Source organism: Pezoporus occidentalis, unplaced genomic scaffold (assembly GCF_034315485.1).
Source record: "Pezoporus occidentalis ecotype Australia unplaced genomic scaffold, CSIRO_AGI_Poc_V1 ctg119, whole genome shotgun sequence".
In the NCBI taxonomy this organism is placed as follows: domain Eukaryota; kingdom Metazoa; phylum Chordata; class Aves; order Psittaciformes; family Psittacidae; genus Pezoporus; species Pezoporus occidentalis.
Window position 1 is genome coordinate 2,119,588 of NW_026912983.1, and position 11,227 is coordinate 2,130,814.

At 48.0% G+C, this 11,227-nt stretch overlaps 2 protein-coding genes across 3 annotated transcripts in view; one reads left to right on the forward strand and one right to left on the reverse strand.

The window, feature by feature from the left end:
* CLCN6 (chloride voltage-gated channel 6) overlaps positions 1-4,315 on the forward strand; it is a 67,384-nt gene extending 63,069 nt beyond the window's left edge. Inside the window, exon 24 of one of the 2 annotated variants that reach the window (XM_062605126.1) lies at positions 3,584-4,315. The gene's annotated coding sequence lies outside the window, so the exon portion shown is untranslated. Of the gene's footprint in view, positions 1-290; positions 1,326-3,583 lie in introns of those variants that run through there. The other variant, XM_062605113.1, reaches the window with a different exon arrangement.
* Positions 4,316-4,447: 132 nt separating this feature from the next.
* KIAA2013 (KIAA2013 ortholog) lies at positions 4,448-9,778 on the reverse strand. Its single transcript, XM_062605177.1, has 2 exons — positions 8,677-9,778; positions 4,448-7,656 (listed from the first exon to the last, which is right to left on the reverse strand). The coding sequence occupies exons 1-2, from the start codon at positions 9,653-9,655 to the stop codon at positions 6,797-6,799; spliced, it is 1,839 nt and encodes a 612-aa protein (XP_062461161.1). The 5' UTR covers positions 9,656-9,778; the 3' UTR covers positions 4,448-6,796.
* Between the last annotated feature and the right edge of the window lie 1,449 nt (positions 9,779-11,227).

Consider the following 11,227-nt stretch of genomic DNA (forward strand, 5'->3'; position numbering starts at 1 on the left):
TTCTGAAGTCACACCAGCAAAATCTTCATACAGATCTAGTGTAAAGGGAGAATGCATTCCTAAGCATTGGGGCTTATTTGAAAGTGAAAATAATGTGGATAACTATTAAGAAGGGTACTTTATTTTTACAGCAGAGGTTGTGCTTGCACTGGTACCGGCTTGTCTGCAGAGGTTACTTGTACATAAAGTAGGTTTGGCTCAAAAGTAGGTGGCAAAAATCTCAAGGGGAGCCCCAGGAAGAGCACAGTGTCTGTATGCTCTAGCAGTGACACCTAGAACCTTCCCTGCAGGATCCAGCAGAGACCTGAGTGAAGACATAACACTTGAGATAATGACTGCAGCCAAGACTAGAGCGATGCTGATGACACCATGCCCTTCACCTGCACCAGCACCTTGGCTGTAGAAAGGGCCACCAGAGACTCCTGGGAGGGAGATGAGACCCAGGTAATGGCAGTCAGTGTGAATAGCTCCTCCTCGGGTGATTTTTAGGCTTTCAGTACCATCAGGCCTTTTTGTGTCTGAAACCAAGCCCTAGGAGTGGTGTTCTCTGGACTCACTGTACACATGGAGGTGAGTCCATCCCTGCCAGTGCAAAACATGATGGGTTTCACTGTGTCTCCCCAGCAGCTAGGCTTGGAGCAACTGCATAATCTACCACCAGCGAAAGGCCCTGCTGCAGGTCATCTGGAAGAGCTCCATTTGCTGTGAAGGAAGAGAAACAAAGGCATCATACTACCAGCTGTCACCGAAGAAAGAACAAAACCACGTCGACACGTTTCTCCCAGGATCTGGATACTGTCCCTCCTGGTAAGAAACTCCCTAGGGGCTGTATTAAAGAAGCTGTATGATCCATTCCTTAGGTCCATTCTTAATGGATGGCCTTAACTCCGAAAGGCCTCATTGTTAGAGAAATGAAGGGCTGCTCTTTGTTCAGGCGGTTGCAATTTACTTATCACTCTGGGAATTGCCTCTTGAGCTGGGCTGACACTTCTGCTGAAGTCTCTGAGGTTTTCCTCACATTACATCTACTCCCTTATGTGTCTTTTGAGTTATTCAGCAGGGTATGTTAGGATTAGTAAAGCCACCAGGCTGCACACTGTTAACATTTGTATTGCAATAGCTTCTAAAAGCTTAGTACAAGGCCCTCTAGTGCATTACTAGCCCCATTACAAGCAAAATAAACTTGAAGGCAAGGAAAACTCACACTGAATGAAGTGGGGCCTGATAAACCACCTCAATACACTGAGATTGAGGGGATCTTGAGCAGCATCAAGAACCTTTTCCCAATCAGTCTCAAAGGAAAAGGGAGTATGGAAAGATTTTCTTCCCCATTAGCAGTGTTGGATGCCAGGGTGCTTTGAGCAGGAGGAGTCATGCCAGCTTAATGTGGTCATTAGGGTCAAGTGTTTGGTGAGTTTGTGCATGTGAGCACAGGCAGGACATTGCTTCGATCACATTTGAGAGTGGGGAAGAGAAAGGGAAGGTGTAAAGAGGGTTGCAAATAGAATAAGACACAGTAGCACTAATACTCAGGTCAAGTGCTGTATAACTGCTATTCGAAAGAGATGCAAGGGAGCAAGGAGACACAAGCAGTAAAGATTCCTCCACCCTCAAAGCAATGGGAAATCCATGGACTGGAAGGCTGTTCCCTGGAGAGCTGTCCACTTTCCTGCTGACAGCTTTCTGTATATTGCCTTTTATAGCCTCTTTTCTACCTCTGGGACATGGGACTTAAAATGCAGTTAGTTTATCTCTGAGACATGTGACTGATACCAATGGAAAAAGTGTGTGATTGTGGGTTAAATTTTTATATGCCCAAGATGCTAAAACCTCCCAAACAGCAGTTTAGATGGACCTTGGATCCAGGCAATATAAGTAACTTGGTTAAAAAACCCCATCCAACAGTTGCATATTGCATGTAGCATCTGTTTGCTTTCCTATTGCCTTGAAAGTTCATAAGTGGTGTTTTCAGAGGGAAAATGTTAAATGGATTATTCTAACATCAGACACAGTGACTGTGTTTGATATATTCAGACAGGGACATATCAGTGGGGCTGGATTAGAGGATCTCTGGAAGCCCCCTTCCAACCTGACTTCTGGTATGATCCTATGTATGATCCTATCTATGATCATGAGCTTTTCTTCTGTTCTGGTTTGTTTTGTGACTGAATGGCAACTGCCACTTTGCACTGAGTGAAAACCTGAATCTCCTTTTCTAGATTGAGTCGCGTGTTTCAGCATGCCATACTTCTTCAATAAAGCAATCTGTAATCACTTTGAAGTGGAAGCTGTTTCAAGCAATACAAAGAACCAGCTGTCCATGATAATGGAGAAATGCTGCTGTAGCGGGTGAGCCACACTTCATTTCTTTCCTATGTACCTATGTTAGATCAATAGCACATCCCTGGCATAGAATAGGGCATTTTTACACCCCAAATCCGCATGCTGACCTGTGGTATAATGCAGTGTGAGCTTGTTAATGAAAAGGGGCAAACAATCTTCACTAATAGGGCAAACCAGGCAACAACAGTCATTTAGATCTCTACAGAGCTGCTGCCACAAAATAAAGCGTCCTAATTCATTACTGGACATCTGAGATCAATAACTTGATAGCAACACTTACTATTGTGTCTCTTTCTTCTTTATTCCTACTATGGATATTTTCCATTCTCTGACATGTTTCCATCCACCTGCCCTTCACCTGAAAAACCGTTCCTATTTATAAACTAAACATCTCTATAGCATAAACCAAGTCACACATTAGAACGGAAGCAAATCTCACAATGCCAGTCTTGTAACCGGAGTTGCATTGTACGTACAGACCAAACTAGAGGTTTTGAAGAAGCTGAAATTAATCTACTGTCTAATGTCAGTATTAATAAGCAGCAAACCCCCTGATTTTCATAGCTGCCATTCCACAGTAGGTACTGATTTGGATGGAAGACGCCTGGAGCACACATGTGGAAGACAGAAATATATAATGCGTTGCTGCTTTGTCTGCTTCTCAAGAACGTATTATCCTACCCAAACAATAGCACTTGAGAAAGCTGCATTCTGAATTTCAAATGGAATCAGCCAAAGTCTGTTCTGGCATCTTGTAGTTATTATCTGACAAAAAGCATAAATCAGGATGAGCTGAGTGCAGAACTGAGATTCTGAATTCTTTTTCTTCATGAATTAGTTGGCTTTCTTCTTAATGTTTGAATTTAACCATAGCACACTTTTCAGTTTAACTTTCATGATCACTTTGAGTATCACCTAAAACTGAAGTCTAAATTTTGGATGTTCAGTTACTATTTCAGCTTTCCTGTTTTATGGATGTGCTTGTAAACATGGAATTTTGTTTAGATGTTAAACATTTCTGCAATTTCACAAACACAACCTTCTGCTCTTTTGCGCACTGTAAGTACAGAAACCCCATTTGGTTTTCCCCTTTTCCTTTGCAAAGGAAATCTGACACAGTTATTATCTGGGGAACGCTCATCAGAATCATAATGTACGTAATGTAAAACATTCTGAAAGCTTTTTGCCATTTTTGTTCCACTCCTGCTTTATGTAACAATTGCTTATCCATCTTTTCCAGGCCTTGTCTAAACAGGCTAAAGGATCTTTCTTGGACTCGGTGGCCATCATACTGTTGGCAGTTCTGAGTGAGCATCAAAAGTCTCAGCCTCCAGCTGATACCGTGGTGGCTTGGAAACAGCACCCTGAAGCTCTCATCATTTTCATGCCAGATGTTTCACAGAGATTAAGCAGCTCATGGAACTTCAGTAAGAAAGAGCAGGAACTTCTGGTATGTTCTGTTAAAGCCTAATAGTTAATAACTCTTTCAATACACAGTGTACTTAGTGTACAATTTATAACGTAATCTATTGCCTTGTATCTTCATTCTGTTCCCTTGTATGGAAGTAACTATGCTTAACCAATTTAAGTGGAATGGTCTGCAGGTAAGTAACAGACACTGAAATCTACTTTTCATGTGAAACTAGACAGCAACCTATTTACAAATTCAAAGTTAAATCCTGCTGTAGCTTATCACTGGGAGCACCAGATGTGCCAAATTCATTCCTTGCTGGATGGACATTAAATCTGCTGCTTGATTGTTCTCTGGGTTCATTTCTGTGTTCCTTAAACTACAGGCTGGCCTGCACGCCTCAAGATAGAACGAGGTTATATAGAGCCAGGGAAATGGAGATTAGCACCCCCCTGCATCTTTCTGTCTTATTGTGCTTTCCACATTGTCCGTCCCCACCCTAAATTCATTTATGTTAATATTTTCCACACTGTATTTGCTTTTGATCCGAGCACTTTTGTCGTCAGTACTGGCCCCAGATGTAACATAAGGCTCTGCTTGTTTTAACTGGGTGGGAGGAAGGGGAGAAGGGAACAGAGACTGGAAAAATACCCCAACAACAACAAACCAACCAAAAAGAAAACCCAACCACAGTTCAGTGATCAGATTAGACTGACAGATCTTTATTTAGAAACAACAGCTTTGGTATTTTAAAACCAAAAGACCTTTAAATCAGTAGAAAGTGGGATGCGGTGTCCCCCCTCCCCGCAGCCAAAACAAACCAATGCACAAAGCCTCAGTATGCTTAGAACAGGAAACCTGCAGATCAGGATTTCAAAGTGTAAAGCCAGAAAACAATTTCATTCAATTGGTTTTGCACTCTACAGTCAAAAAGGCTGAAAAACCTGTTACCAGCACTTGGATATCTACAGTTCAGTTGACTGACTTGTTACTGAAGTGGATTTTATTAACATCCTCCCACCTCCCCAGCAATAAGTTAAGAAATGGATACCAGAAAGGAAGTTGCACTGAAGTTTTCTAGTTGTTAACTCTGTGAAGGGAATCATCACTCTTTATTTTCCTGTAAAATTAAGAAACAAAATCAAAAGATCAAAGGACTCAGTGCATCTTCAAGTATTTTCACCAAATGCATTTCTCTTGGGGAACGGAAAAAGCTTACAAGGAAAAAGAAACATCTGTTACACAAGCTTCTGGGATAAACTCTTGAATAACCACACCTTCCAAGTCTCAGGTTCCTCCCTTAACAAGGCACAAAGGGATTGTTGCTTTCAAAAGGTCCTTGTTCTCAGCTGCAAAACTGTCAAGTGTCTGTGCAAATGGAGGCGGAAAGCAGGACTAAGTTCACTTGGACACTGGGATGTTCCCATTCAATTAATGAACAGGGTCTCATTTGACCACCCCATTCATCTTGCTTACTGCTGCAGAGAGCTGAGCTTCAGCTGAAGCCTTCCCCTTCACCCCTGCTTCTGGAATCAAGATCTACATCATCTTTGTTTTAAGACGGTCCAGTTCAGACGAGGCAACAGCCGTGTGTGCTGTGCACGGCAAAGCAGTGTCGAGAGGGAAGAGGTGTTACATCAGCCCTGGTGTGTAGCTGAGAAGCTTCCCGGCCTTTCAGAGAACAGTGTCAGGGACAGTTACCTGCAGTAATGGTTAACAAGTCACTTTGTAAAGGCAGAAGGCAAGTCTGTGTATGACAAAGGCAACCAGATAGACAGCAGTGAAAAAAAGACATCAATTCAAGGACACATTTTGGGATGCATGGCAGGGCACAGCTGAATACACAGTAACTGGAATTACTTCCTGACCACTTCTTCCTCTTGCATTAAGGTTTTGATCACGATCACAGGCTTATAAATGCAGTTGTACTTGATATACATACCTACCCTACCTCTTCCTAGGTTTGTCTAGCCACAAGCCTCTTCCTTTCTCAGTCTTTCAATGGGTGATACGTGTTCAGACATGCCTGGAGTCTGGCCTGATCTCCAGGGTTCAACATTAATAAGCCAGTTAGCTGAGAGGAGCCAGCTCACATTAAAACACCCCTTTACGTACCGATGGTCAAGTTTAGTTCAGTACCTTCTGTCCAACTTTAGCTATCAAAACTGAATCTGCTTTTAGAATTTGGAAAAACCAGGGCAATCTAAAGCAAGACTTTTTCTCTGACAGCTCTAGTTAATTTTTTTTGGAGCAGAATTCACCATCTATTGTCTATTCTGTGCTAAGTTTTTACTAGCAACTAAGTTTTCTAAGGCAACTCAAACCAAGAATTTCCAATTCTTTACACCAAAAGGAGATACAGTAGAGCTTCAAGTCAGAACCTCAAACTCACACTAAAAAGCACTCAGTACTCTTCTTAACACAGCTACGTATTTCATCTGAATGGGAGAAATGCTAACTCAGCACCTTCCCAAAATGATGGTGGTAAATGCGGTTTGATGGCGGACTTCACAGTGTCTGTGAATCTGGGAACATTTACCAGGAGTCCCAACAAGTCAGCACTTTCACCCAAGAGCACCAGCTTGTGTCTGTGCTCTTGTATGACACTTCACACATTCAAACCAGGCAGAAAAGCCTGCACGTCTCCCACACAGTAGTAAAGACAAGTATAGCAGCTCTCTTGCAAGCACTCCTGTACTGCATAACAAGAAACATCATCTCATGACACAGCTGCAACTGTTGGCTTAAAAACAAGCAATGTCCCACACTGATGTATGGAAAAAGGACAAAAAAAGCTGTGTCTGTCTTGATCTGCAGCCTTACAAATGTTTAAGAAGGACAGTGGAGATCTCTTTTCTAATGTTTGTGAGCTCTACCGCTCTAATCCCTGCCCTAATCTTACTTCTTGCAAGAAGAGGTCACAGATCACTTGTTGCAATAGAGATTGAAAATCCTCACAGTCCAAGACAGAACCTCCCTAGGCACAGCTGACAGAAAATCAGGTGGACAACACTCAGTGGACAGCAGCCAAAAGCAGCAGCCTTATACCTTACTCCTGAAGAGTGGCTTGGCTCCTGGCCCGCAATATTCGTTGTAGATGAGTTTGAACAGAAACAAGTGAAACAATGTGATTAAGGAGGCCACACTGAACCAGAAAAGGAAGGGTAAGCCTGGGTATTGCTTGGCCATGTGTTCCTCATGAGCCAGAATAGCTTTTAGATGGAGTGTGTGTCTCAGGTCCTGCAAGTGGATCAGATCTGTTGATATATAAAGCAGTGGTGTGATGGGTTGAGTCACCATAACGGGGAACGTGTGGCCTCGTGCCTCTGAGGTCAGCTCCACAGGCTCATTCATACAGCCTGCCTCACACGCATACAGTTTCACTGGCTTGTCCTGGAATTTCACAGACACGTGCAAGAAGGGCTTTCCTTCAGCATCCAACAGAACAGCTAGATTAATGAAGTCCTTATTGTAATGGATCCCACGTAAGGAATAGCTGTTATGAAGTACATCGGGGTCAGCCTGAAACTGAAGATGGTTTTCTGTGAACTGCAGACCCCCAAAACTAAGCACCATTCCCTGCATAAGTCCATGGACACCAGCTGCCACGAGACCCTTGCATCCTCGTTTCTGGAGAGTGAGCTTCCACAGGTCTGAGAGCTGCAAGACCTGGGTGACGCTGGTCAGCTTTGCTGGCCACAGGTTCTCTGCGTGCATGGTCGCGTGGCCACTGAAGCAGTGGTCAGCATAGTTCAAGCTGGCTTCCATTTTCTCTCTGTCCTCACCACTGATGAGTGGATCCAGCAGAGGAGCTGGCATGCTCGACAGCACGTAGTAGAGGGTCATGTTAACAGTCTCACTGGATGGTGTATGCGCATCTGTGATCTTTCTCATTTCAACCCCTGTAGTAAAAGAAAACAGCCACAAGTCAGAGGATCACACATGAGTATGACATTAACTAGGAGAAAAAGAAAATCAAACGTGCACCTTGCTCAACACACAGGGGTTCTTTATAATCATAGAATGGTTTGGGTTGGAAAGGACCTTAAGCTCATCCAGTTCCAACCCCCCTGCCATGGGCAGGGACACTTCACACTAAACCATGGCACCCAAGGCTCTGTTTAACACGGCCTTGAACACCACCAGGGATGGAGCATTCACAACTCCCCTGGGCAACCCATTCCAGTGCCTCACCACCCTTACAGTAAAGAACTTCCTCCTTATATCCAATCAAAACTTCCCCTGTTCAAATTTGAACCCGTTACCCCTTGTCCTATCACTACAGTCCCTAATGTCTAAGAAACCTTTGTCTACGAAACACTGAAGTGAAACATTTCCTTTTATTTTCCTAAGATGCTTTCTCTGCTGCTTGGAGTTTGAAAGCCAAGCTCTCACTAAAGGCAAAGGCAGTTTGATAAACAGATGCCTTATGGAGCTGTCACCGTAACTCTGCAAGAATGACCCATCAAAGGAACATCTATCTTCATACTAGCTAGCTATAAACCAGCAAGTCCTACGTTAGTTGGGCAGCTATTCCGTTATGCAAGGCCACTACAATCTTAATATAAAGCATCCTTGTAGGACACTCCTTAATTTCAATGAACAAATCTGTCTTTTATACTGCCACTGTTTCCAACCAGCATTCTGGGCACATCAGTAAAGTTCCTGAAGATGTGAAAGCCAGCACATCCAAGTTAGGATTAGAAATGTTCTTCTCTAACTTTCTTTATGATGTAGGGAATGTCTTCTGTAAAGTATGGGTTCCAAATTAGGAGTGCTATTTTATTATCCCACAACTTGCATCAAGAGAAACCTGTCAGGAAGAGCAGAGCCTCTGGAGACCATACAGTAACCAGCTTTCTCTGAGCTTTCAGCTGCCGTCTAAAGCAACCTCTAAGTAAGTTAAGTATCACTTTCCTTACCTGAAATAAACAGGTCAGACCAGGTCTGTTGGTGCTCCTGGAAAAGATCTTCCACCCCCATCTGCATCACCTCCAGCATCTCTTTCTTGGCCGACTCCCTCAGCTTGCTGAAGGTCTCCTCCAGCCTGGAGACCTCGATGGGCTCTGAGGTGTACACCACCGAGAGCACGGTTTCATCAAAGTGGGATTTGGGTGCAACCTGCACCCGGCTCACGAGCTTCTTGGCAGCCACCACCATAAGCACCACCTTGGGGCTCCCGGGCAGCAGCAGGCGACCGGAAGAGAGCAGGAACTGCCGCTCCTCCGCCTTCTCCAGGCTGGTGGCGAAGCGGCTGCCCAGCGACGGGGCAGAAGCCGGGGCCGAGGCCTCGAAGGCAGCCACCCTCTCGGTGGGGTTGGCAATGCGGATGCGCTGCAGGTAGAGGTGCGGCCGGCTCCGGTGGGCCACCACCTCCTCCCGCACGGTCACGCAGTCCCCGGCGCCCGCCCCGGGCCCTGTCTGGACGCACCGCACCCGCCGCACGGCGCCGTCCCGCAGCGCCGCCAGCGCCGCCCGCGCTTCGCCGCGGCCCCCCAGCGCCCTCAGCCGCACCAGCGCCGGATACTCGGTGGCGAGCGCCGGGCCGCCGCCGGACCCAGCCGCCGACACCCAGAGGCGGCCGGCGGCCACGTCCAGCAGCAGGAAGCCGTTACCCGCCAGCGCCAGACCCGGCCCCGGCCCGTCCTCCCCCACCGCCTCCTCCGGCAGCGGCAGCGCATCGCCGCGCTCGGCTTGCGCCCGCCAGGAGCCCGTGGCCGCCTGCAGGCAGAGAGCGGCGGCACCGCGGGGCTCGGCCCCCCGCCCTGCGCCCCGCCGCGCCCGCGCCGCGCCCAGGTACCAGTAGGCGACGAGCAGCAGCGCCAGGAGCAGCAGCAGCCGCCGCGCCCAGCTGCTGGAGAGCAGCCCCGGCAGCCCCTTCAGCCGCTGCTGCAGCCACATGGGCGGCGGCGGGGCGAAGCGGGGGCCCCGGCCCGCGGCCTCGGTGTTACCCCCGCCGCCACTCCCCGGCCCCGATCCCGCCGCGGCGCGGAGACCCTCACGCCGCCATCGCCGCCGCGCCGTACGGCAGATCCGCCGCGGTTTGCGGCGCTTTGCGACAGAGCCGTCGCACCGCCCCCTCAGAAGGCGCTTGGCAGAAGGCCCTGGCCCGCCTCGACGCCGCGGAGCCGGGACTCATCGCATAGCTCCGTACCCCTTCCCATGGCTCCGTACCCCCTCTCATAGCTCCGTACCCCTTCCCATAGCTCCGTACCCCTTCCCATAGCTCCGTACCCCCTCTCATAGCTCCGTACTCCTTCCCATAGCTCCGTACCCCTTCCCATGGCTCCGTACCCCTTCTCATAGCTCCGTACCCCTTCCCATGGCTCCGTACTCCTTCCCATAGCTCCGTACCCCTTCCCATAGCTCCGTACCCCTTCCCATAGTTCCGTACCCCTTCCCATAGCTCCGTACCCCCTCTCATAGCTCCGTACCCCTTCCCATGGCTCCGTACCCCTTCCCATGGCTCCGTACCCCCTCCCGGGGCTCCTCCCATGGCTCCGAGCCCCCTCCCGTGGCTCCGAGCCCCCTCCCATGGCTCCGAGCCCCCTCCCATGGTTCTGGGCCCACTGCCCGGCGCTGTCTGTAATTCCAGTGGCGATTTACTCCCGCGATCACAGCAGGGCCCCGTGTGGGAAGGCAAGTTGTATTCCATCCAACCTCATTCCGCTGCGCAGTAAACAGAAGTTGATGATGTGACGGGGACGTGCGCAGCGAGGAGCTTGGTTCCCCAGTGCAGCTCTCAACAGACAGGAGCAGGCCATAGAGAAACACAGTGAGTTCCAACGAAGTGTGACCAGAGCCAGTGAACCAGCTGAGTGCAGGGGCTCAGAGGAGGAACCTTCTGAACTAATTCCTGCAAATGGGCTGTTTGATGTGTGAGGGGGCACTGGAAGCTGTGAGCATCTGTAAGAACACTGGGTCAGACCCCATGCCTTGCACGGTTCGGGAGGGCTGGAGTGCTTTCAGAAGGTCTCGTGTGTGCCGAGGCTGTGTTCAAAGCCGAGCTCTGATCCTTTCCGGTTCTGAGGAAGTTGCTGCTTTGCTTGGAGCACGTGTTGCACGTACTCATTGGAACATCTGCACTGGCAGCTGCCTCTGCTTAAAAAGACAGGCAGCCAATTCCAGCTGGAGAGCACAAAGCAGTACAAACATAGAAACGGGAAGAAAATGGGCTTGCTGGCTTGGTGTGGCTGCAGAACGCAAACAGAGCTGTCACATAGGGATGGGCCGAGTGCAGCGGTATAAACGATGCATTCATGATTTTTGGTGTGCAAAACCCCCTTTCGTTTTAGAATGGAGACATTTAACTTCATTAAAATGAGAAACTTGCCATTTTTACAATTCTAGATTGAGTTGCAGAAGCCAGCCTGGGATTTGAGGGGCTGAACACTTTTGATGGGGCTCCTGGCTTAAAGTGTTGAGCAGGGGCTTTGTCCGGGCCTGCAAAGTGCTGGAGGAATCTTAATTAAA